This window comes from Zea mays, chromosome 2 (assembly GCF_902167145.1).
Source record: "Zea mays cultivar B73 chromosome 2, Zm-B73-REFERENCE-NAM-5.0, whole genome shotgun sequence".
In the NCBI taxonomy this organism is placed as follows: domain Eukaryota; kingdom Viridiplantae; phylum Streptophyta; class Magnoliopsida; order Poales; family Poaceae; genus Zea; species Zea mays.
In genome coordinates, this window is record NC_050097.1 from 170,968,371 (window position 1) to 170,994,981 (window position 26,611).

General features: G+C 43.9%; 2 protein-coding genes across 2 annotated transcripts; both read right to left on the reverse strand.

Annotated features, from left to right (window-relative positions):
* Window positions 1-2,425: 2,425 nt before the first annotated feature.
* LOC103647277 (uncharacterized) lies at window positions 2,426-7,470 on the reverse strand. The gene is made up of 8 exons (NM_001368837.1): window positions 7,085-7,470; window positions 5,502-5,623; window positions 5,217-5,424; window positions 4,693-4,838; window positions 4,152-4,458; window positions 3,609-3,859; window positions 3,192-3,392; window positions 2,426-3,047 (listed from the first exon to the last, which is right to left on the reverse strand). Exons 1-8 carry the CDS (start codon window positions 7,290-7,292, stop codon window positions 2,733-2,735), a joined length of 1,758 nt encoding a protein of 585 aa, NP_001355766.1. The 5' UTR covers window positions 7,293-7,470; the 3' UTR covers window positions 2,426-2,732.
* Window positions 7,471-7,982: 512 nt separating this feature from the next.
* LOC103647276 (uncharacterized) lies at window positions 7,983-13,193 on the reverse strand. Its single transcript, NM_001368838.1, has 9 exons — window positions 12,964-13,193; window positions 11,521-11,634; window positions 11,026-11,427; window positions 10,877-10,945; window positions 10,718-10,789; window positions 10,474-10,599; window positions 9,870-9,950; window positions 9,592-9,780; window positions 7,983-9,340 (listed from the first exon to the last, which is right to left on the reverse strand). The coding sequence occupies exons 1-9, from the start codon at window positions 13,006-13,008 to the stop codon at window positions 8,309-8,311; spliced, it is 2,130 nt and encodes a 709-aa protein (NP_001355767.1). The 5' UTR covers window positions 13,009-13,193; the 3' UTR covers window positions 7,983-8,308.
* Between the last annotated feature and the right edge of the window lie 13,418 nt (window positions 13,194-26,611).

The following is a 26,611-nucleotide window of genomic DNA, read 5'->3' on the forward strand; positions in this document are numbered from 1 at the left end:
CCTTACATTTGCCCTTCTTCTCTTAGATAGCCTTGAATGCCAAATTTTCTTCTTGTTGGAAGAAGAGCTATCTTGAACATTGATTTTCACCAATATTTGAGTTGGCATGGTAATGGAGAGATCAACTTGGTGGAGCATGATGACAATTTGCACATAGTTGTCAGTTGAAAGGATACTCAATATTTTTATCACAACATTAGCTTGTGTCATTTGTGTGAGTCCATACACATTGACTTCCTCTATAGGAATAGTCAAGTGAGAGTACATGTCAGTAGACCTTTCATGATCATGCATCTCAAAATAATTTACCTTTTTCATCATAAGATGATAGTGTTCCTCATGCTTACTCTTCGTTCTCTCATGAAGCACACAAATGTCCGACCATAGTGCATGGGCGTCATTGTGGTTTTGCACATGGTTAAAAACCTCTTTGCAAAGGCCTCAAAGAAGGTGCCTTTGGTCTTTGCATTGCACTTATCATAGTGTACCCTCATCACTAACAAGGCTAGCAAGATCCTTAGGTTTCAAAAGTCCTCGTATGATAGCTCTATACACATCAACATCTAGACTCTAGATACAAAGTCCTCGTATGATAGCTCTATACACATCAACATCTATAGACTCTAGATACACCTTCATGAGAATGTTCTAGTAAGGAAATTGTCTCCCTCAAACATGGGAGGGGATCCATTCCCACCAGACATCTCGTCCTAGGCGATGAAGCCTAATCCAATGAGTATGATGTTTTGATACCAATTGAAATGATCAAGATGTCCAAGAGAGGGATGAATTGGGCTAATCTAAAATTTCTTGCAACAATTAAACCTATTGCTTATCCCATTTCATCCCTTGTGCCTAAATGTGTTTTCTATCCTACCACATAAAGTTTTGCACCCTAAGTTCTAACCCTACTTTAGCATGTCAATTACAATAATATGAAAACATGAAAGTGTTGCATGGCTATAAATGCTCAAAGAGAGGGTTAGGAATGTGGCAATATTTTCCCAAGGTATCAGAGATTCGACACTTCCCACTAATATTCGTTGGAGCACCCACACAATAGTGTGCCTCCCCTGGATCCGCACAAGGACCGAGTCTCACTATGAGATGATTCTTTGTCACTCCAACATGGTGAATCGCTCACAACCACTTACACCATGAGTTATGTTACCTACAGTCTCTATTGAATGATCACCAAGCTACGTAAAGTATTCTTAATGCAATGTCATGTGGTGTTCTTATATCCTGTATGTCAAGTTTTTTTATTTGTAGACTCATCAAACTCCCCAACAGGATGGTGCCCACTTAGTCGCACACCAGATCAATACACATGTTTTTAAGATGCCCCATCTGAGCTTGTCATGCCACTCAAGCATGTAGGTAGTTGTCACGTTCCATTATCTTTTGTCTTTATGAAAACACATTGCATCCTTGTACAGTACCTTTTCGAGAAAAAGCTAGGGCAGGGGGAGGATTCCCACTCGAATGTATTAACCAAAAAATATATGATAGAGCATGATTACTGTCTTGTAACAACATACTTCAACCCAAATTAAATCAACTTCTAGGATTATTCTAAAGTAACTATTTTAAGTTTGATTGGATTTACTAAAAAAACACTAATATTTACAGCAACAAATTATTATCAATAGACAGATGATATATATTCATGGTGCACTTATTTGGTTTCATATATTTTGTTCTTTTTCTCTAATTAAGCTAGCTTAACTTAGAGTGAAGGCTCCTTTGGATTGCGAGATTTTTTTCCCTGTTTCCTACGTTTTTCCTATGAAATTCCTATATAAATCCTCTAAAATCTCTGCATTCAAAGGAGCCATGATTCTAGGAACTAGTTTATTTTGATATGAAGGATAGTCATTTCAAAAAAAAACATGGCTTCATCTTGACTAACATAAAATAGTACTAAAAATAATTATGTTACGGACATGTTTGGATAAGCTATGGTTAGTTACTAGTTAGGCTAAATTTTAGCTCAAATTAGATAAGCTTAGCTAATAGTTAGAAACTTGGTTAAAAAATTAGTCTATCATGCTAATTTTAGTGAATTTTTAGTAATTAGCTCTGGTAGCAAACCCTACGTAAAGTAGTACCGTAAATAACTATGTGATGCATTCTCTTTTTACTATTCGGCTAAATGGTCGTTTAACATGTCAGGACACCATTTATACTACACTGTGATATGCATTTTCCGTATTACCATCTGTCTATCATGTTTAAATGGTCACTTTATCTGTTTATTAATAGCTGTTTTGCATGAATGATGTCGATAGACCTATCTTTTGGGGGGACGCTCTTACGCGGGAAAGATAAAACTCCTTGACAGAACGATCTATTTCTTTTCCTACAAGCTACTGTGTTACCTCGTATGTTAATTGATGAAACAGATCTGCTTTCAAAGGGAGATACAAGGCAAAATAGCTTTGCTCGAGATGATGCCCAAAGGGGGCCCTCTATGTAGCAACAAATCAACCATTCGTTCGTTTACGTTCCCAAGTCAGACATAAATTGGTTGCCGACTCACCCGCCAATGCAAAATTTATGCAGACATGACAAGTAATACTGCACCGACCACCAAATTATATAACGAGTGTAACATGGGCATTCCAAGTGCTCACTGTTCTACCTGGTTTGGGCAGCTCACTGGGCATTCTGCTGCTTCCTAGGTCAACACAACTCATCCAGCCAACAACACCAGGGCAGCATCCAACAGCTCAAGCCTTAGCTTTTTGGCTTATCTGAAGCGGTGGAATACCAGGAATCTCGGGGATGGGAGACTTCTTCTTCTTGATCTTGTCAAACATCATAGCCTGAGTCATAAGAATCAGCCCTGCGATAGAAGCAGAGTTCTGGAGCACGCATCTCGCGACCCTGCACGGGTCCACCACACCAGCAGCGACAAGGTCTTCAAACTCGTCAGTCATCGCATTGTAACCAACCCGCCACTCGCTGGCGAGAAGCTTCTCCACGACAGCTGGACCGTCTGCCCCGGCATTGCGAGCTATCGTCATAGCAGGGACAAGAAGTGCCTAGTGCCAAAAAAGGGGCAAATTTCAGAGTTCGGATGCTGAATGTTGCAAGTATTTTGCAAAGGAGTAAAAAAACAAACTAACAGAAATCTTCTGCAACCTGCAGAACAAGTATTAAATGTCAGTGGATGATAAAAAACCAACCTTCCCAACTATATTTACACCCATTTTCTCCTCTGTGTCGTCCACAAGGTCCATGATGCTGGGAATATGCTTTGATAAATGAACATATGTCACCCCACCACCAGGAGTTATGCCTTCACTGATGGCTGCAAAAGTTGCGTTCTTTGCATCCTCTACTCTCAGTTTCCTATCCTCGAGTTCAGCTTCAGTGGCTGCCCCAACCTGAAATACAAAATAATTCCTTTCGTATCTCAAGAAACAGACTAGAAAACTTTATATCACAACTAAAATGACTTTTTACACTATCAAATTCTACCGTGAGAATAAATCACTTCTCTATCTTGAAAATCTATGCAGTGCACACATGACACATCAAGCCCACATCCATTTTAATATAAAAACTATTGGGATATAGGTTTCCAAGACATGGTGCCACACCTTGATGACTCCAACACCTCTTGAAAGTTTAGCGATTCTTGCAGAGAACCTTTCTTTTAGATAGGAACTCGTTGTCTCCTCTAGATCTTTTTTCAGTTGCATGATTCTGGCCTCAATCTCTGGTCTCATTGAAGGATGTGCTATGATAGTTGTGGATTCACTAGTTATTGTGATCTTCTGAGCCATACCAAGCTGATCAGAAGTAATGCCATGAAGACCCCAGCCAAGGTCACTAGCAAAGAAATCTGCACCTGTTTAGTTATAGATAAAGAGAACTACTCAGGGACCATATATGATGTGGAAGCAACATACCATGCAACACAAAATGAAGTGTAATCCTTATGATGCCTCAAAACACTAGTGGAAGCTAAAAAATGCTGAACTTAGAAGCTCATTAAACAAAATGTAGCTTTGCCTCCCATGTAACATGAACTGCTAAATGTGAAAAGTTACTTCTAATAAATGCCACATTCTATGAGACTAAAATCTGTACATTAAAATATGAAGCCTTGAAACAACAGTTGTCCAGTTCCACATATTCACCTGTCATAATAGCAATGTCTTGGAGAATGGCCTTCTTTTCATCTCCCAAACCAGGACATTTAACAACCGCAACATTTAGCAATCCATTCAGTTTGTTAAGAACCAGTGTTGAATATACCTCATGCGACACATCCTCGGCAATAATTAATAAAGGGACACTCAACTGTGTTGTCTTCTCCAGCAAGGGAAGTATCTCTTGAACATCATTCACACGCTGATCAGTTAAAAGCACTCTAGTATTTTCGAATTCAACAATTGATTTGTCTTGATTTGTGATGAAGTATGGAGAAATATATCCCTTGTCTATCTGCAAGGATCGGTAGAGAGTAAAAATTTTAGATAGCACCTCTACACGCATGTTCCACATAGCAAGAAATGATTCAAAGCAAGTTCTGTCCCTCTTAACATGTTCGAAATAATCATTACTTGGTACTTTTGAGTTTTGACAGACCTTGGAATAAATCCATCACTGACAGAGTACAACAAAGTTTCTGAATATAAATTTGCACTTCAAAAAATCTTCATAGCCACATAAATGTACCTTCATTCCTTCCTGCACCTCAACTGTAGTGTATATTGAAGATGATGACTCAATTTTGATTATACCATCAGGACCTATCTTCTCCAATGCATCAGCAATGAGATTACCAACATATTCATCATTGCCAGATGATATTGACGCAACAGCTGAAAATGAAATTCAGAATTACTATGGCGACCACTGAGTAATCTGATGATGCAGATCATGCATACACAAACATGACATGTCATACCTCAAAGTAATGTTTTTTTAGAAGTAACCAAAAAAAGACGGCTCGTATTTTTCCATCATTTGAGCATATGCAGGGGTGCAGTCTTACTTTTCTAACCTAACCAAGCTAAAGCTCCTTTCTCTACAAATGTATAAAATATCATATGGCACATGACTTGAGCTTTAGATGTGTATAACCAATTTAGAACTTGTCTGTAGGAGTAGGTGATTGGTTGTTCTTTTTCCTTGCTTTTCTTATTTCTTTTTGCATTTTTACACACACGAACACTTATTTTCCAGAACGTAAAGATTACCTTTTATGTCCTCCTTTGTACTCACAGGGATACATTTACTCTTCAAGATCTTAATTAGCTCATGAACGGCTTTGTCAATACCCCTTCTCAATGCAACTGGGTTAGCACCAGTGGCAACTGCCAACAACCCAAGATTGATGATTTCCCGAGCCAAAACAATTGCCGTTGTAGTTCCATCACCAACAGCGCTATTTGTCTTGGATGCTATCTAGCTAAAACATGTCCAGTGAACAAGCAGCAGTGGTATTAATTTGATTTAAGGACACAAGAAATGTAGCACCTTACTTCTTGAAGTAGCGTGGCACCTGCATGCTCAAGTGCATTTGGGAGCTCTATAGCCTTGGCAATTGTGACACCATCATTAATTACTTTAGGTACATCATCTTGGTCAATAACAACATTCCTCCCTGCAATGAACATCTGAGCTTTCAACAATCAATAGAGTACAAGACGCACAGAGTATCTGTATAGTAAGAACAGCATGAGATATGAACCTAAGAGCTTAAATAGAATCTTCACTGAAAAATGCTCCGAAGTTTACACTTTTGACCTGTTAGGACTAATCTTGTCATGTATGGATGAAGAGCTACATGAAATCAGTGTTAGTAGAATCCTAGCTGCTGATGGTCTTTTGTTAGTGAGTCAGCCTACTCTAGTCTTCCTCTTAGTTTCTTGGAAAGCCACTAGCCACTAGGGGCTGTTTTCTTACTCTCTTTTCACCTATAAATAAGAAGTAAAGGCACCAGCAAGCAGCAGCCCAACAGAAGTTGGAGCTATGTGAGCCAGATAGAGAAGATAGGGCTCGATTGTGAAGATCAAGCTAGTGTATGGTGTGTAGTAAGCTAGTGTTTATGTGTAGCTTGGTTGTGAAGACCAAGTGAGCCGTGTGAAGTGAAACTACTTGTGTTAATATATCAGGGGAAAAAAGGATTCTGTTTCCAACAATTAGTATCAGAGCTTGTTGATCCTAGAGCAAAATTTGATGTGGCTAGGTGCTGTTTCGTCTTATGCTAACTGGTGAGATCGTGACATAGCCGCTGTTTGGTGCAGCAGAAGCGTGGTGGAGGTCATCATCACATGAGTGATGTCAAGCTGAAGTGGTGGTGTGAAGCCGTGTTTGATGAGATGGTGGTGTGAAGCTGCTAAGAGTTTATGTGAAGCTGACAACCATGAAGTGTGATGCTCTTTGTGCTGGTGTCAAACCAGAAAAGATGGTGGTGTGATGCTCTTGTTGTTGGTGATGGTGTGATGCCAGTAGGAGGTGACACCAGTGTGATGCTGCTAGAAGATGATGAAATCATGAAAGTGTTGTGAAGGTGTCGTGTGACATACATAAAGATGTCAGAGATCCACATGTTATCATGACAAGATTAGGGGGTGATTGTTAGGACTAGTCTTGTCATGTATGGATGAAGAGCTACATGAAATCAATGCTAGTATAATCCATCCAAAGCATTAGATGGAACTACCCTATCCAACAAAATGACAGTTGCATAAGAGAAGTTAAGAGTAGAATGGTTAGAAACCAATCAACGAGTTTGAAGTAGCTACGTAACCATGTGACTCGAAAGGGGAGATTGCTGGGGAGCAACAACACAAGGTCAAGAGACCTGAATCTTGAAGTAACTACTCTGCATAGAAATGTCCTAAAGCTCACTGCCCTCATAACACCAGCAGCAACAGGTGAATCGTAGTGTACCGTTAGCTCGAACATTTTAGGTCCAAATGGGTCAGAAAATCGTATTGTAAGCAACTTGTTAACTGAACGAAGGTAAACCAGACAAGATTTGACACCCAATCGATATTCAAAACCTCAATACATCCCCAGCAAGATAACAGGAACCGAAGCAAGCTTACGGGAGACTCACCTTTGGGGCCGAGGGTGACGCTGACGGCGTCGGCGAGCTTGTCAATGCCGGCGGCGAGCCCGCGGCGGCAGGCCTCGCCCGTCGATATGACCTTGACGTCTGCCCGCACCACCAGACGCCGGCCGACCCCGGCCGACCTAGGCAGCAGCTTCTGGGATGAGGACGAGAAGGCGGCTGCGGGGGGGAAGGAAACGGCGGTCAGGTACATCGAAGCGGCCACTGGAACCGAGACTGAGCACGCCCGGGACCGAGCCGCAAATTATCCGCAAGGCCGAGTGGGCGCCGGGAGGCAGAAGGCGAGGGCAGGCGGCGGCACAGGAATCCCTTCACCTGAGTGCCAGTGGTGGGGGACGGGGACGGGGGCGGTGGGGAGAAGGGAAGGGGTGAAGCAAACTAGCAAAGCCCGCGAGGTTTTATCTGCTTGCCCCTTCTGCCTCTGCAATATCTACAGATGTACAGCAGTGAACTGTGAACACCCTGCAGAAAGACAGAAACCAGCCAGCTCTTCATTTCCATTGCTCGGGGCATATATGGTGTGCGTCCACTGCGCCGCCGGGAAACCTCCAACGCCGGCAACCAGAGAGATGCAGCCAGCGGCGCCTTGACGTTCAGCTGAGCGTGCCACGCGGCTGCTGCCTCCGCTAGCCACGCAAAGGGCGACAAAACAACGCGAGCAACGAACAGCACAACAAAATGCAGAGATGGTTCGCACCATACAAAGGGAGATGCTACAAGAATAAACTCAAGACCTGTTACTAGCAAGCAAGCAAGTACGCACGAGCAGTGTCCGAAAGTGCACCTCGACTAACCATTTTACACATGTCTACTAGTATCCCATGGCACACACACACCACACAGTGACCACAATCGACGCTACAAAGTCAGCTGCAAATCAGCGTTTGACATCGCCAGAAATTAGCTCTTCCTATCTGTCGCGCATCAAGTATCTGATGAACTCCTAACACAAACACAGTGTGCGTCAGTCACTCCATCGCCCCCGCAACACTGAAAAATGTCAGCACTGACTGCGAGCAATATTTGTGGTTCTCGTTAGCACCTGCCTAGTGCCAGCAGGGCAGCAGCCTTCAATCCAACGGCTGCCTTGTCCGCCCGTCTGGCAACCCCAGTAGAGCAGCCCTAACTATCTGCCAACTCTTCAGGCTGGGGGTGTTCCAGCGTAACGGCATCATCGCACTTCAGATAAACTTCATGAGCAGGAGCAGGTCATTTGTCAAAGGGCGGGTTCCTCTGGACCGTCCCAGGAGCAAATACTGGCAAGGAGCCTGTCCTCGCTTTCTCACCCCGGATGTCACGCTGCTGGGCATTAGGATCTCTGCTTCCCTCCGGACGCGCTCTTGCGCCTGCCTCGTTCCTCTGGGCGCCCAGGCTAGGGGTGTTCAGCATGGGGCCACCGAAGAATATCGACTGCCCAGAGTAGGTCAGCCTCTCCGAAGGCTGCCCTGACGGCATTGCTGAGGACGATGTGTTGCCGGGTGCAACACCCCTCACATGGCTGCTTGGCTCGCCACTTGGGTTCGCCAAGAACCGTGGGTTTCTTGCTGGCAGGTCGGCTCCAGTTCCCGTTCTTGTCTGTGCAGGAACTGACACGTACCGACCAGCCTCTTGATCCCAGACGACAGAGGCCCTTCGGTTCTCTCGAACATAAGATGTGGCTGATTGGAACATCGGGTTGGTTGTTTGTGTTGTGGGAACAGCTGGCCGCGGTATCCCTGGGTTGGTTATTTGTGTGGTGGGAACAGGTGGCCGCACCATCGCCGGCACAGGTCTTTCCGGAGGTGCAGGGCGAGGCGCAGCACTGAACTGAGAGTGGGATGCAAGCTTGTGGATGTTGACCAGACTGCTTAAACTGCTTGCGGTTGGTGTGCCGGTATCGTATTCATCCTGGCTTGCAAGGCTTTGGGGGTATGAGTTATGAAGCGGAGAAAGTTTCATCTCGCTGTTTGATTCCTTTGTGCCACTGTAGTCAACACTCATGCTGCTCCTGACACTGGCACTGCCGCTGGAGATGACATCAGCTTCATGACCATGGCGGGCATCTATTGGTCGCAGAACCGAGGATGATGCCCGAGCTTTTGCAGCAGCTTTCATTACCTCATTCTTATCGAGCTTTGCGAGGCTGCGAGCACTGATTTTGACTGCCTTCTTGGCTCTATTTGCTCTTTCCGGATATCCAGCACCATCAGGGTCCACGGTTGAAGGCACCATTCCAGGCTCCAGATGTGGGATCACTTCATCCTGGTTCATGGTGTCAACATAAATATAAAGTTAGTATGTTTAAAAGGCTCATTTAAATATTATAATTGTGTGTCTTATTGCTTTGAGCTCTCATCAAGCTTTTAAAGTTGTACTCCCTCCGTTCTTTTTTATTTGTCGCGTTTTAGTTCAAAAATGAACTAGCTGTCGACGAATATTTGAGAATGAAGGTAGTAACATGTATGCATTGCATAGGCTAGCTTTTGGAAGCCACTACTTGCCATATGGCTTACCTGATCGATAAATATCCTTGGAGGAGTACACCAAGCACCTTTGTGGTGAATACCAAGTGAACTTCCTACACTGAACCCAGTTGTTGCTGAATTTGATGGCGAGTAAATGATATTTTCTCCTTCCTCGTCCTCTGGAGCTGCCTCACTCATAGCTCTCATTGCAACAACATAATCATAAGTTGTAATCCCCTGAAATACAACATAGAAAAGGGAGCATAGCTGAGCAAACCAGACCGAAATTTCCATGTGTAACAGTGCCCACGGAATTGCATGCAGACCTTTCTTATCAATATTATGTGGAAAAAGAGAAGTTCGCCCAAAGGTATGCATGCCACCAATGAAAGTAAGGTAAATATGCCCTGCATAAAAAGAGCTTTTGTCAGCAACAGCTAAAAATACATTTTAATCTGAAAAAGGTTCATTCAGAATTGCATAGTCATCTAATATGGTAGCATGTGCTATAATAAGTGTACCAACATGGCCGAGAAACAAACAAGTGTGTCACCATGCCTGATCTTATAAAAAAAGACATGTTTCAGAAAAAATAAGTGTGTCAACATGATTGAGAAAAAAGGTGGGTCAACAATACTAAGAATAATTCCATACATAGGAAGGATTACACTTCTTGTTTTCTTGAAGGTAAAAATGGTGCTACTGGGTACAATGTTTGAATTGCTGTATTCTGACAAGACTGACTGCACAACTCTACTTTAAAACAAAACAATGAATGAAGTGAAAGCATCATAACAAAGCATAAAAAATAAAAATCAACTGGGTTTGAATTTCTCTTTTCGAGATTGAAACTTGTTACTTCAAACAACTTATAGTCAATAGGAGATTCTCATGCACTACAGGCTACAACTGTCTAATACAGCAACTTACCACGATAACAGCAAATGGAGCACGAGTCAAGCCATTCCCCAACTTGTCTTGAATATTTCTTGATGCATTCTTATCGACAAAACATAGTACAATAACAGCAATTCCCACTCCAAATTCAATTGCAAGCTGTCATAGAGGAAATTCAAATATTTAGTGCCTTGCTACAAGGAAAAGGAATATCTATACAAACCCTATAACTAAGTAACTCGAGGAAAGGGATATAGAGCAAACTGATATTACATACCCAGATAAGACTGATTGCCATCAGAGCAAGGAATGTGAAATAATTCTTCCGCCCAACACAGTTATTTAGCCACTGCATAGATGTACATGTACCATATTAGCTAAACATCATGAAACATTACAGGTAATGTAATAGCACAGCACAGGTAAAGAAAGGTACCCGACAATGATGATCAAATCCATCCACACACTTGTCACAACTCCTGCAGTGTTTGCTGAATTTGCGAACCTGAGAAATTACTTTTGTGAAACAAAGATGAACAACACAAGCTAGATAGTGAAGCCTGGTGAAAAGCTAAATCGACATACCTCAGCATTACATAATGTGCAAAACAGAGCCTCCTCCCCATTTGCTTGCTGCTCCGAGTCATCAGTTTTTCGGCAGTCTTCCTTGACAAATGTAGCACATAGAAGCCCACCTAGCAACCAACAGCTTGATCTTTTCTTTGGCAGTTGTGATCCTAGATTCATGTTTGCCTCCCCTATGGATGAACCTCTTTGATTAGAATGCCCATCTAGAGAACTTCTGCAAGTAGACATTGGAGAGTTTGTTCCTGTAGCATTGTTTACTTTCTGGGGCAAATTCATGCCTTCTATTCCAGAGCCATTGGTTGGTATATTGATAAGGCCATCCTCAAACTTTGACATGATCCCAGGATCCGCAGGGTTTATACTGGTGCATCGAATGTAAAGGATGAAAACTGCAAGTGCCTGAATGTGATGTAGGGAGGAGAAACAACTCATGTTAACAGAATTTTTTTACTATGGAAAAAAGGAGAATAATTTAATGTCAGAGACACTTACCACAGGAGTATAAACGCCAATTGCAATATACTCAACTACTTGCTTTCCCAAAAACGGCACAAAGAAGGCATAAAACGCAACCACCAGAAGGAAGAAAACTGTAATTGCAACGATCTGTCAAAATAAGACGATGAGTAAGTTGCCAACCTTTCCAAATTAAGTGTTTCATTTGACCTAAACTCGGTCGGGGAGGGAAAGACCGCCCTCCCGGTATTATATTAAGAAGAGACCGAAACATGGTCCTGGCCGAGAAAATCTCTGAACCCTGGCCCCGTCACTAACGGGCCGATCAACTGCCCACTCTGCAACGGCCCAGCCGGAGGGTGGTGCGCGGAATATCGATCCCCGAGGGCGGGTGGGCACAGCGAGGGGATTTTTTTTAACTAAGCCCGAAATTCGTCCCCGAGGGGGATCAAAACCGGGGCCTGGAGGTGCTACTCAGAAGCCTAAACCATTAGGCTAGAGGCCCTTTCGCATGTTTCATTTGACCTAATTTGGAGCTATGTAAGCCACAGTATGAACTATGAACCAGAAAAGTATGTTACAAAGAAACACAATATCTACCACAAATGGGTATAATTTTCAATTCCGTAGATAACAAGGAATTAAAAATAAGTATGCATATCTGATCACCTAGGCACTAGGTAGGGAACATCATAATGCTAGATATAAGCAGTGTATTATACATGGCCACAGAAACACAAGCAAATTAGAATCACACAAGTCTAACTTCATAGTAAACATCCCCATGGAGATTGGAGAGCATGAAGTCCAGATGATTTTATGTACAAACAGAAGATACTAGAAAACTGTAAACAACTACAACATTTATCACATGAACAACAGTCATTTCTTTGAATTAGAAGCCATACTCGGTTCGACTCGGTGTTAAAGCTATCATACCAGTGGAGATGCCTAGACGCAAAGTTAGAGAAAAGGTTGCATTTTCTTTGCGCATTTCGTGGACAGGACAAGTATTAGTAGATGAAAAGCCATTGTGAATCAAGACATATGATCATGCTCTGTTGTTAGATAGAAAGAAAAGTAGTCCCAGTGGGCAGTGGCTGAGGTACCAAAGGTCTAAAAATCCCGACAGATACAGCACGACAGTTTTACTACAATCTGCACGATTTGCAGCCACACTGTGAGAATCGCATACCAACCCAGTTCGCGAATTATTTACATCAGTCGTTTCTCTCGACTAAGGAGACACATTGAAAAATAGGGGGAGCCCAACTACTAGCCCGAGGCCTCTCCGCAGATCTTGAAAATAAGGGCAGAGGACTTCGAATTTCTCGCGACACAATCGCGCAGGGATGGAATTCTACAGCGGATTCTGCTCGTTACTAACATGCCGGCGCGGATCACATCGAAGCAGTGCAGCGATCCAGAAACTGGAGAAGAGGTGGGGGCGGGGCCAAGAGGAAACATCAGTGAGTGCACCTGCAGGGTGTGGGCTGGGAGCTGCCAGCCGTGCTTCCGCGCCATGGCTCCCCGCCTCCCCTGGGACCGACACCGAAGCCGCCGCACAGATGAGCACCTCCGTCCCTCCCTCCCTCGCGGCCGGCAGGCGGCAGTAAAAGGGAAGAGGGGACAGTACGGCAGGTTTTCCTTTCTAGCGCCGCCGTTTTGGTACCCTACCCGCTAGCTACCCGCACCCGGTGGTAGTTCAGCAGCAGCCAACAGTAATGACGACCCCTTCTCTCTCCTCATAGTTTTACTGTAGCTACGTTTTAAAGTCAACAGAGCAATCAGCAGTAGTATTGGTTAGCTAGAGAAAATATCTTTACTCTTTTAAATAGGAGTACCAGTTTTTACCGTCATACGTCATAGATTTGTTTCTTTTCCCTCACATCAAACAGTTCAGTGCAGCTAGAACTGCAAGGGTACATTTTTAATTTAGGAGGCTACTGATTCATGCCAAATTTCGCCCCCATAATACGAGCTAAAAGTTTATGTTTGATGAATTTCGGTTGTTCTTGCTTCCAAGTTGCCAAATAAAAAGATCTGGTCATGTAATTATTGCACATCGATGACATATCCCTACTCTCTTACCTACTTGCAAAAACAATTAAATTTAGTGGATGTTTAGTTCCTTTAGTCACCCTTCTAACTTTAGGGACTAAATTGTAGTGCCTAGAAATTATATTTTTTGAAAGACCTATTTTAGTCATATCGTTTGGTGTTTTAGGTACTAAAAGTGACTAACCAAACACACCTACACAAGGCTAGATAGGCAATAAGACAAGTAACTCTAACAAGCATACACTATCGAAAATCGGCTATTTGCGAGTGTCTTTTTTGTCACTCAGCAAAGAAAGTCTTTGTCGAGTTCCAAACAAAAAACACTCGACAAATAACTTCTTTGCCGAGTGTTTTTTGACACTCGACAAAAAAGTTCTTTGCGAGTGTTTTTTCCGACACTAGGCAAAGAGCTTCTCTGCTGAGTGTTAAAAAAACACTCGACATTTTCCAACACTAGGCAAAGAACTTCTTTGTTGAGTGTTTTTTTACATTAGACAAAGTCAATTTTCAACTACAAAGTTGTATATCTCATCAAGATGCATAATTTTTGTTTTAGTCATTTCTTCATATGACAAATCAAAAGTAAATTTATTCACAAAACTTATATCTCTCTTATAGTTTAAGAAACTACAAGTGAGATGTATAAGAGTTGTGGACAATTTTAGAACCACTATGTTGGATGAACAAATGATTAAACAACCAAAATAAACGTTGTAAATCTTAAAAAATATAAAATTTTATAATTATCAACTTTTTTATTTAAAGTTATCTTGTCAACGAAAATTACGTAAGAATTTAAAAAATTTAAAAATTGAATTTTTCAAAAGACCTAAGATGGAAAAAAGAACACCAAAACAAGAGTTGTAGGTCTTAAAATATCATGAAACTTTGTAGTTGATAACTTTTTGGTTTAAAACTATCTTGTCATGCAAAACTACGTTAGAATTTTGTTGTAGGTCTTGAAATGTTATGAAACTTTGTAAGTAACAAGTTTTTTATTTGAAATCATCTTGTCATATAAAAATAACTTTGAAGTTTTATAATTTGAAATTCAATTTTTGTAGATGATCTCAGATAAAGAAACTATCAAAATAAAAGTTTTAGATCTTAAAAAGTTATGCAACTTTGTAGTTGACAAACTTTTTATTTGAATCCATTTAGTGACTCAAAGAATCAATTTACATTTGATTTGTTATAATATGTGGAGAAGAAAAACGTGATATAGACACGATTGAGGTAGTGGTGTAGTGGTAGAGAGGAGGTTACGTGTGTGAGAGAGATTGCAGGTTTGAATCTCATTGGCAACTCAAAATGTGGATTTGATTTGATTAAAAAATGGAGAAAATGATAGGGCAATGGGTTGGGCAATAGCCTTGACTAAGGAGTTGTTCCCATAGCTAAAAAAATCTGTTGTTTTTTCTCAGGTTTTTTGTGATTCTTAATTTGTCGAGTGCTTTTCGAAAAAGAGTCATTTGTCGATAATGGCTTCGCCGAGCGTAAAAAGACCTTAGTTAAAAATTGTTTTTTCTCGGTTGTTCCCGTAGTTAAAAAGTTGTTGTTTTTCTCGGGTTTTTGCGATTCTTAACTTGTCGAGTGTTTTTCGAAAAAAACCCTTTGCCGACAAAATATTTGTCGGTAAAGGCTTCACCGAGTGTAAAAAGGCCTTAGTTAAAAAATTGTTGTTTTTCTCGGGTTTTTTTGCGATTCTTAATTTGCGGAGTGCTTTTCAAAAATAACTCTTTTCCGATAAAATATTTGTCGAGTGTAACATTCGGCAAAGTCTTCGCCGAGTGTAAAAAAACCTCTGCAAAGTGTTTGGGACTCTGGGCAAAGAGCCGAATTTTGGTAGTGATATCTGTCGGAGAGTAGATCTCCGGGCGGGTGGCGGAGTGTTGAAAGGGAAATGTGCCCTTGGGCCATTTCTAAGTATTTTGGTGATTAAGTGTCCAACACAAATGGTTATGTGTTAAACTATACCAAATGGTGGACAAAGTGCAAATCAATACAAAGGTATGATTCTAGACTTAGTACATTGGTTTTTGTGTACTAACATATTTATCTAAGTGCTAGAATCAGAGAAAAGACAAATGGAAAAACTTGGCTCGAGCAGCCAAGACTCTGTTCAGTCTGGGTGCACCGGACTGTCCGGTGGTGCACCGGACAGTGTCCGGTGCGCCAGGCTGGCTCTGGTGAAAAGGCTGCTCTCGGGAATTCGTCGGCGGCGTACGGCTATAATTCACCGGACTGTCCGGTGGTGCACCAGACTGTCCTGTGAGCCAACGGACGGCCGAGCCAACGGTCGACCGCGCAATCCGCGCGTGACGCGTGGCCGGGCCAACGGTCTGATGGGGGCACCGGACTGTCCGGTGTGCACCAGACAGTGTCCGGTGCGCCAACGGCTCCAAATCGTTAATGGCCGGCTGTGCCAGAATAGGAAAAGCAATCAACACCAGACAGTGTCCGGTGGTGCACCGGACTGTCCGGTGCACCACCCGATAGAAGGCAAGAATTGCCTTCCTGGATTGCTCTTAACGGCTCCTAGCTGCCTTGGGGCTATAAAAGGGACCCCTAGGCGCATGGAGGAGAGAACCAAGCATTCTTTGATCATCTCTTAGCACCAAGACATCTCTCTAGCGCATTTTGATTTGTTGTGATAGCAATTTGAGCTCCTCTTGAGTTGAGAACTCTATGTGTGATCTTAGAGCTCAAGTTGTGACTTGTGTGCATGTTTGTGATCGTGCTTTGAGGCTTGTGTGTGTTGCTCTTCCCACTCTTACATCTGTGCTTCTTCGTGATCATCTCATTGTAAGGGCGAGAGGCTCCAAGTTGTGGAGATTCCTCGCAAACGGGAAAGAGTAAAGAAAGAAGAACAGTGTGGTATTCAAGTTGATCATTGGATCACTTGAAAGGAGTTGAGTGCAACTCTCGTCCATTGGGACACCACAACGTGGACTAGGCAAGTATTATACTTGGCCGAACCACGGGATAAATCCTTGTGTCTCTTGTGCTTGTTCTCACTGTTTCAATTGTGGTTCACAAGAGCTCTCCTTAGACACTTGATTTCATTGTGCTAACACTTAATCAAGTTTGTGGCTTTAAGTTTCAAGTTTTTATAGGATCACCTATTCACCTCCCTCTAGGTGCTCTCAATTGGTATCGGAGCCGTTCTCTTCACGAAAAGGATTAATCGCCCGAAGAGATGGATCCTAAGGGAAAGGGGATGGTGGTCAACGATAAGGAGAAGGAGTCCATCTTCAACGAGCCGAGGGACGACAAAGCCACTGACTCCGACTCGAGTCAAAAGAAGAAGGACGGGAAGAATAAGAGGCGGATCAAGAAGATAGTCTACTACGACAGCGACGAGTCTTCCTCTTCCCAAAAGGACGACGAATACGAGGAGAAAAAGAAAACGGTTAACTCGAACTTTTCTTTCGATTACTCTCGTATTCCGCAAAGTTCCAATTCTCATTTGCTTTCCATTCCACTTGGTAAACCTCCTCACTTTGATGGAGAGGACTACGGTTTTTGGAGTCACAAAATGCGTAGTCACTTGTTCTCTCTCCATCCAAGTATATGGGAGATAGTAGAAAATGGAATGCAATTTGATAGTACGGATAGTCCCATATTTATCAATGAACAAATTCACAAAAATGCACAAGCTACTACTGTTTTGTTAGCATCATTGTGCAGGGAAGAATATCATAAGGTGAGCGGCTTGGATAACGCTAAGCAGATTTGGGACACCCTCAAGATCTCGCATGAGGGGAACGACGTCACCATGCTCACCAAGATGGAGTTGGTGGAAGGCGAACTAGGAAGGTTCGCGATGATCAGGGGGGAGGAGCCAACTCAAACTTACAACAGGCTCAAGACCCTGGTCAACAAAATAAGGAGCTATGGAAGCACGAGATGGACGGACCACGACGTCGTCAGGCTTATGCTAAGGTCCTTCACCATCCTTGATCCGCATCTTGTAAACTCTATTCGTGAAAATCCTAGGTACAACAAGATGACGCCCGAGGAGATACTTAGAAAGTTCGTAAGCGGGCGAATGATGATCAAGGAGGCGAGATATGTTGATGAGGCATTAAATGGCCCAATCCACGAGCCTCAAATCATTGCTCTAAAAGCAACAAGTAGCAAGGAGGCGCTACCTAGCAAGGTGGCGCAAGTTGAGGCAGCCGGACTAAATGAAGATGAAATGGCCCTCATCATCAAGCGCTTCAAGACGGCGCTCAAAGGTCGCAAGGAGCATCCCAACAAGAGCAAGACGAAGGGGAAGCGCTCCTGCTTCAAGTGTGGTAAGGTTGGTCACTTTATTGCTAACTGTCCTGATAATGATAGTGACCAGGATCAAGAAAAGAAGAGGGAAAAGAAGAAGACTTACAAGAAAGCGAAGGGCGAGGCACACCTTGGCAAAGAGTGGGACTCGGATTGCTCTTCATCCGACGACGAAGGACTTGCCGCCTCGGCCTTCAACAAATCATCCCTCTTCCCCAACGAGCATCACACCTGCCTCATGGCAAAAGAAAAGAAGGTATGCACTAGGAATACAATTACATATGCTTCTTCAAGTGATGATGAATCTAGCGATGATGAAATAGACTATGCAAGTTTATTCAAAGGTTTAGATAGAACTAAAATTGATAAAATCAATGAATTAATTGATGACTTGAATGACAAGAATAGATTGTTAGAAAAGCAAGAGGACCTTTTGTATGAAGAGCATGACAAATTTGTAGATGTCCAAAAATCTCTTTCTTTAGAAGTTAAAAGGAATGAAATGCTTTCTTGTGAATTATCTACTTGCCATGAGACCATTTCTAGTTTAAAAAGTGTTAATGATGATTTAAATGCTAAGCTACAAGTAGCAAATAAATCTAGTTCTTGTGTAGAACATGTAGTGATTTGCAATAGGTGTAAGGACTTTAACGTTGATGCATGTGTTGAGCACCTTACTTCTATTGCAAAACTAAATGGAGAAGTGGCTAGTCTTAATGCCCAAATTAAGACTAGCAAAAATGAATTTGATAAACTAAAATTTGCAAGGGATGCCTACACTGTTGGTAGACACCCCTCAATTAAGGATGGGCTTGGCTTTAAGAGGGAAGCCAAGAACTTAACAAGTCATAAGGCTCCCATCTCCGCCAAGGAGAAAGGGAAGGCTCCTATGGCTAATAGTGTTCAAAAGAATCATGCCTTCATTTATAGTGATAGAAAATTCTCTAGAAATGCTTATAGGAATTATTCTTATGATTCATATGCTATGCCTGCTTCTAGTTCTTCTATTGTGCATGATATGCCTAGGAGAAATGTTGTTCATGTACCTAGGAAAGCAAGTAATGAACCTTCTACAATTTATCATGCTTGTAATGCTTCCTTTGCAATTTGTAGAAAGGATAAGAAAGTGATTGCTAGGAAATTAGGGGCAAAATGCAAGGGAGATAAAACTTGCATTTGGGTCCCTAAGGCTATTGTCACTAACCTTGTAGGACCCAACAAGAGTTGGGTACCTAAGACCCAAGCCTAAATTTGCCTTGCAGGTTTATGCATCCGGGGGCTCAAGCTGGATTATCGACAGCGGATGCACAAACCACATGACGGGGGAGAAGAAGATGTTCACCTCCTACGTCAAGAACAAGGACTCCCAAGAGTCAATCATATTCGGTGATGGGAACCAAGGCAAGGTTAAAGGACTAGGGAAAATAGCAATTTCATCCGAGCATTCCATTTCTAATGTGTTTTTAGTAGAATCGCTCGGATATAACTTGTTGTCCGTTAGTCAATTATGTAATATGGGGTATAATTGCTTATTTACAAATGTATATGTGTCTGTCTTTAGAACAAGTGATGGTTCATTAGCTTTTAAGGGTGTACTAGACGACAAACTCTATTTAGTTGATTTTGCAAAGGAGGAGGCCGGTCTAGATGCATGTTTAATTGCTAAGACTAGCATGGGCTGGCTGTGGCATCGCCGTCTAGCACATGTGGGGATGAAGAACCTTCACAAACTTCTAAATGGAGAACATGTGTTAGGACTAACAAATGTGACTTTCGAAAAAGATAGACCTTGTGCAGCTTGTCAAGCAGGTAAACAGGTGGGAAGTGCTCATCACAGCAAGAATGTAATGACCACATCAAGACCTCTGGAGTTACTTCATATGGATCTCTTCGGACCCGTCGCCTACCTAAGCATAGGAGGAAGTAAGTATGGTCTTGTTATAGTTGATGATTTTTCCCGCTTCACTTGGGTATTCTTTTTGTAGGATAAAACAGAAACCCAAGGGATCCTCAAGCACTTCCTAAGGAGAGCTCAAAATGAGTTTGAGCTCAAGGTGAAGAAGATAAGGAGCGACAACGGGTCCGAGTTCAAGAACCTTCAAGTGGAGGAGTACCTTGAGGAGGAAGGAATCAAGCACGAGTTCTCCACTCCCTACACACCGCAGCAAAATGGTGTGGTAGAGAGGAAGAATAGGACGCTCATTAACATGGCAAGGACGATGCTTGGAGAGTTCAAGACCCCCGAGCGGTTTTGGTCGGAAGCCGTGAACACGGCTTGCCACTAGGGATGGCAACGGGTACATACCCGTCGGGTAGTACCATTCCATACCCGTACCCATCAAAAAAAATTCTACCCGTCGGGTTACCCATATATACTCGCGGGTATAAAATCTTACCCATACCCGTACCCGCGCGGGTATTTTTACCCGTCGGGTAACCCATACCCGCTAGGAAAGAATTAAATTCCAATATACCAATCACTCAAAATATTAGATAAACATATAAAAACAACTTCAATTTCACATATAACAAATCATATGATTACATAACTTGGTATCTAGACAAATGATAACTAGAGAAGGGTTTTGTTCTAGCTAAATTGGACTCTATTAGATGTTTATAGTGTTATTGACGCGGGTATATTTTACCCACGGGTAGACGGGTATGGGTAGTACCAACCCATACCCGTACCCGTCTACCCAACGGGTAGAGGTTTTTACCCATTAACATACCCGCGGGTAGAGAAATCATCCCGTACCCGCCTTCATATCGGGTAAAACCCGTCGGGTATTCGGGTTTCGGGTACCCATTGCCATCTCTACTTGCCACGCCATAAACCGGGTCTACCTTCATCGCCTCCTCAAGAAGACGTCATACGAACTCCTAACCGGTAACAAACCCAATGTGTCATACTTTCATGTTTTTGGGAGCAAATGTTATATTTTAGTAAAGAAAGGTAGAAATTCTAAGTTTGCTCCCAAAGTTGTAGAAGGGTTTTTGTTAGGTTATGACTCAAATACAAAGGCATATAGGGTCTTCAACAAATCATCGGGTTTGGTTGAAGTCTCTAGCGACGTTGTATTTGATGAGACTAATGGCTCTCCAAAAGAGCAAGTTGTTGATCTTGATGATGTAGATGAAGAGGACGTTCCAACGACCGCAATACGCACCATGGCAATTGGAGATGTACGGCCACAGGAACAAAAGGAGCAAGATCAACCTTCTTCCTCAACAATGGTGCAACCCCCAACTCAAGACGATGAACAGGTTCATCAAGAAGAGGCGTGTGATCAAGGGGGAGCACAAGATGATCATGTTATGGAGGAAGAAGCACAACATGCCCCTCCAACTCAAGTTCGAGCGACGATTCAAAGGAATCATCCTGTCGACCAGATATTGGGTGATATTAGCAAGGGAGTAACTACTCGCTCTAGATTAGTTAATTTTTGTGATCATTACTCTTTTGTCTCTTCTATTGAGCCTTTCAGGGTAGAAGAGGTCTTGCTAGATCCGGACTGGGTGTTGGCCATGCAGGAGGAGCTCAACAATTTCAAGAGAAATGAAGTTTGGACACTAGTGCCACGTCCCAAGCAAAACATTGTGGGAACCAAGTGGGTGTTTCGCAACAAACAGGACGAGCACAGGGTGGTGACAAGGAACAAGGCATGACTCGTGGCAAAAGGTTATGCCCAAGTCGCAGGTTTGGACTTTGAGGAGACTTTTGCTCCTGTGGCTAGGCTAGAGTCAATTCGCATATTGTTAGCCTATGCCGCTCACCATTCTTTCAGGTTGTTCCAAATGGATGTGAAGAGCGCTTTCCTCAACGGGCCAATCAAGGAGGAGGTGTACATAGAGCAACCCCCTGGCTTCGAGGATGAATGGTACCCCGACCACGTGTGTAAGCTCTCTAAGGCACGCTATGAACTTAAACAAGCCCCAAGAGCATGGTATGAATGCCTTAGAGACTTTTTAATTGCTAATGCTTTCAAGGTTGGGAAAGCCGATCCAACTTTATTTACTAAGACTTGTGATGGTGACTTATTTGTGTGCCAAATTTATGTCGATGACATAATATTTGGTTCTACTAACCAAAAATCTTGTGAAGAGTTTAGCAGGGTGATGACTCAAAAGTTTGAGATGTCAATGATGGGCGAGTTGAACTACTTCCTTGGGTTCCAAGTGAAGCAACTCAAGGACGGCACTTTCATTTCCCAAACGAAGTACACGCAAGATTTGATCAAGCAGTTTGGGATGAAGGACGCCAAGCCTGCAAAGACTCCAATGGGAACTGACGGACACGTCGACCTCAACAAAGGAGGTAAGTCTGTTGATCAAAAAACATACCGGTCTATGATAGGTTCATTGCTTTACTTATGTGCTAGTAGACCGGATATTATGCTTAGTGTATGCTTGTGTGCTAGATTTCAATCCGATCCAAGGGAGTGTCACTTGGTGGCCGTGAAGCGAATTCTTAGATATTTAGTCGCTACGCCGTGCTTCGGGATCTGGTATCCAAAGGGGTCTACCTTTGACTTAATTGGATATTCAGACTCCGATTATGTTGGATGTAAGGTTGATAGGAAGAGTACATCAGGGACGTGCCAATTCTTAGGAAGGTCCCTGGTGTCTTGGAGTTCTAAGAAACAAACTTCCGTTGCCCTATCCACCGCTGAGGCCGAGTATGTTGCCGCAGGACAGTGTTGCGCGCAACTACTTTGGATGAGGCAAACCCTCCGGGACTTTGGCTACAATCTAAGCAAAGTCCCACTCCTATGTGACAATGAGACTGCAATCTGCATGGCGGATAATCCTGTTGAACACAGCCGCACTAAGCACATAGACATCCGACATCACTTTTTGAGAGACCACCAGCAAAAGGGAGATATCGAAGTGTTTTATGTTAGCACCGAGAACCAGCTAGCCGATATCTTTACCAAGCCTCTAGATGAGTCAACCTTTTGCAGGCTGCGTAGTGAGCTAAATGTCTTAGATTCGTGGAACTTGGATTGATTTATAGCATACATGTGTTTTATGCCTTTGATCATGTTCCTTTATGCATATTGTTGTTTATTTATGGTGTTCAAGTTGTGCAAGAAATCCCCGGACCTCAAAAGTCCATGTGTGAGTAATGCACATATTTAGGGGGAGATTTGCTACAACTTGACTCTTTGAGACTAATCATGTGCTTGAGTTTTATTAAATAAGTCTCAAAGGTGTATTGAAAGGGAAAGGTGGACTTGGACCATGAAAGACTTCCACTGCACTCCGATGAGAGGGTAACTTACTCCAAGTTCATCTCTGTGCTCTTATTGCCTTTTGCTCTTAAATTGACAATTTTGGTGAGGCAATGAGGTTAGAGGGCCAAAAATGATTCCGTTTTGGTGCTTGATGCCAAAGGGGAGAAATTAAGGCCAAAGCAAGAAATGGATCAGCTACCACTTGAGAATTTTGAAAATAGCAGAGTTAGAGCTTTTTGTTTTATCAAAATACTCTTATAGTCTCTTATTGTCAAAAATTGGTCTCTTGTGGGGAGAATGTTTGATTATGGGAAAAAGGGGGAGTTTTTTGAATCTTTGATCAATTTCTCTTGGAATACCTTTCTCTATGCCTCAACAAGTGAATTTGACTTAGAGATAGGAAATTGAGTTTGATTTGCAAAAACAAACCAAGTGGTGGCAAAGAATGATCCAAATATGCCAAATTTGAATCAAAACAAATTCTTGTTCTCATTTGCATTGATGTTGCACTTCTATATGTTGCTTTTTGTTGTGTTGGCATAAATCACCAAAAAGGGGGAGATTGAAAGGGAAATGTGCCCTTGGGCCATTTCTAAGTATTTTGGTGATTAAGTGTCCAACACAAATGGTTATGTGTTAAACTATGCCAAATGGTGGACAAAGTGCAAATCAATACAAAGGTATGATTCTAGACTTAGTACATTGATTTTTGTGTACTAACATATTTATCTAAGTGCTAGAATCAGAGAAAAGACAAATGGAAAAGACTTGGCTCGAGCAGCCAAGACTCTGTTCAGTCTGGGTGCACCGGACTGTCCGGTGGTGCACCGAACAGTGTCCGGTGGTGCACCGGATAGTGTCTGGTGCGCCAGGCTGGCTCTGGTGAAAAGGTTGCTCTCGGGAATTCGTCGGCGGCGTATGGCTATAATTCACCGGACTGTCCGGTGAGCCAACGGTCGACCGAGCCAACTGTCGGTCGCGCAATCCGCGCGTGACGCATGGTCGGGCCAACGGTCTGATGGGGGCACCGGACTGTCCGGTGTGCACCAGACAGTGTCCGGTGCGCCAACGGCTCCAAATCGTCAATGGTCGACTGCGCCAGAATAGGAAAGCAATCAGCACCGGACTGTCCGGTGCACCACCCGACAGAAGGCAAGAATTGCCTTCCTGGATTACTCTTAACGGCTCCTAGCTGCCTTGGGGCTATAAAAGGGACCCCTAGGCGCATGGAGGAGAGAACCAAGCATTCTTTGATCATCTCTTAGCACCAAGACATCTCTCTAGCGCATTTTGATTCGTTGTGATAGCAATTTGAGCTCCTCTTGAGTTGAGAACTCTGTGTGTGATCTTAGAGCTCAAGTTGTGACTTGTGTGCGTGTTTGTGATCGTGCTTTGAGGCTTGTGTGTGTTGCTCTTCCCATTCTTACATCTGTGCTTCTTTGTGATCATCTCATTGTAAGGGCGAGAGGCTCCAAGTTGTGGAGATTCCTCGCAAACGGGAAAGAATAAAAAAAGAAGAACAGTGTGGTATTCAAGTTGATCATTGGATCACTTGAAAGGAGTTGAGTGCAACTCTCGTCCATTGGGACGCCACAACGTGGACTAGGCAAGTATTATACTTGGCCGAACCACGGGATAAATCCTTGTGTCTCTTGTGCTTGTTCTCACTGTTTCAATTGTGGTTCACAAGAGCTCTCCTTAGCCACTTGATTTCATTGTGCTAACACTTAATCAAGTTTGTGGCTTTAAGTTTCAAGTTTTTATAGGATCACCTATTCACCCCCCCCTCTAGGTGCTCTCAAGTGCACCCACCCTAAATCCTGAGATGAGGAGGGGCTTAGGCGTTTTGCTTGATCGTTGGGATGAACTCAAGAACACACAAGGATTTAGAGTGGTTTGGGCCGCCGGAGCGTAATACCCTACTCCACTGTGGGATGTATTGCTTGTGAGCTTGTATGAGCTTGCGAGTCTAAGGTGTGTCCTAAGATTGCGTGTGTGTGTAACGTCGCATGCCTCCCCTTTTATAGCTGAAGAGGGGCATGCACAAAGGCACTGGGCCCCGACATGCGGGTCCAAGGACATAAAAGAATATAGCACTTGGAGCCACTAATGTCTGTTGTCGAGAGAATCTTCTTGTGTCCTGGCGCCCGAGATCTCCATATCCTCGGCGTGCACGGGAAGCTTCTTGTAGAAGGGAAGATGAGTACAGCGCGCCGCTCGGCACGGGCGCACTGTTTGCCAGTAGACTGATCAGACGTGTCGTCTGCTGGATGGGTCTAACACCGTGTGCCAGTGGATGGAACAAGACGCATTAAATGCCGAGAGGGCACGTCGCCGGTCAGCGTGGTGGTAGGCGGCGCGTCTTCTCCGCAATAAATGCAAAGGTTGCATGGCTGTATGGACTTTGCATCAGGCTCGCCCTGCTGGCTTATGTCACGGGCCACACTCCACGCGGCAGCAGTGGGCCTTCGCCTGAGCAGAAAACGTAGGGTAAGGCCTGGACACGTGCCGGCACCGGACCCTTACCCATGCCGGGGTCCTCCTCGTCCCGGGACCTTGCCAAGACCCGGACCCTACTGGGGGGAGCCTGGAGCTTATTCGAGGGACCCAGCATGTCCTCCTGGGAGCTCCGGACCCGTTTGTACAGGGGTCCAGCGTTCCTTAGAGGTCCGGACCCATCGATGCACCTCGGGAAGTATTATCTTTCCTTGCCACGTGGTGCCCCTAGTCCTGCCCATGTGGTGGGGTCGGGAGCTGCTCTCCGTACAACCTGGAGGTGCGGTACGGGTGCAGCGTCTTCATACCGTAGAAGAGGGTACCCCCTGATTCAGGGTACCGACAGTGGCCCCCGGGCCTGCCTCAGGGGAGGATGCGAGCCTGTAGGTGGGACCAGAGTCTGATTGGCGGTTGGACCGCAGCTCCTGTGTGCCTGTTGCTGCAATTACTGTCGGCCCGCCTATGGCCATGCCAACTGCTATGCCTATTCCCACGGCTAACTGGCCCATGACCATCGTACTTAATGTCACTGTTGGGCCATGCGCGGGGGTGCCTCGAGTCGCTGCACTGGTTCTGAAAAATTTACCTTTTCAGACTCCCGTGACGGTCCCGAAAAGACGTGGCATTGGCGCAAGAGGCGGTGCGGTTTTTTCGTACTCGGTAACCGGCGCGCCGGTTGCATGACATGTGGGCCTGGGGCCCCCGAGTTGGACCATCGGTTGCAGCGAAGCTGAGGGGGCGCACAGTCGTGTGACGGTTGTACGCTTCTTGCGCGGCGGTTCGCCTCTTTGACCGCTGGTCACGGTGAGGAAGAGGGGGCGCTTAACCGTGGGGCGGTTGCATGCCCCTTGCGCGGCGGTTCGCCTTCTTGGCCGCTGGTTGCCCCGAAAATGAAGGGGCGCGTAACAGCAGGGTAGTTGCACACTCCTTCTTTGGGTTAGTTTGTATGACATGTGGGGCCTGGCCCCCGTGTCATAAGGTGGGATCCTCGGTGCACGCCGGGGGAGACTTCACCCGTGACGCTTCAGGGGCACGAGTGGGGGGATCTGCCT

Bases quoted from the DNA above. Each gene is read 5' to 3' on its own strand.
- LOC103647277 (NM_001368837.1), bottom strand. From the start codon at position 7,292: ATGTACCTGACCGCCGTTTCCTTCCCCCCCGCAGCCGCCTTCTCGTCC. The intron at 4,839-5,216 runs GTAATCTTTACG...TTTCATTTTCAG, and splicing joins TACAAAGGAGGACATAAAAG to CTGTTGCGTCAATATCATCT. The intron at 4,459-4,692 runs GTACATTTATGT...CGATCCTTGCAG, and splicing joins AGGTGCAGGAAGGAATGAAG to ATAGACAAGGGATATATTTC.
- LOC103647276 (NM_001368838.1), bottom strand. From the start codon at position 13,008: ATGGCGCGGAAGCACGGCTGGCAGCTCCCAGCCCACACCCTGCAG. The intron at 10,790-10,876 runs GTACCTTTCTTT...ACATCTATGCAG, and splicing joins GATTTGATCATCATTGTCGG to TGGCTAAATAACTGTGTTGG. The intron at 10,600-10,717 runs GTATGTAATATC...CCTCTATGACAG, and splicing joins TGGCAATCAGTCTTATCTGG to CTTGCAATTGAATTTGGAGT.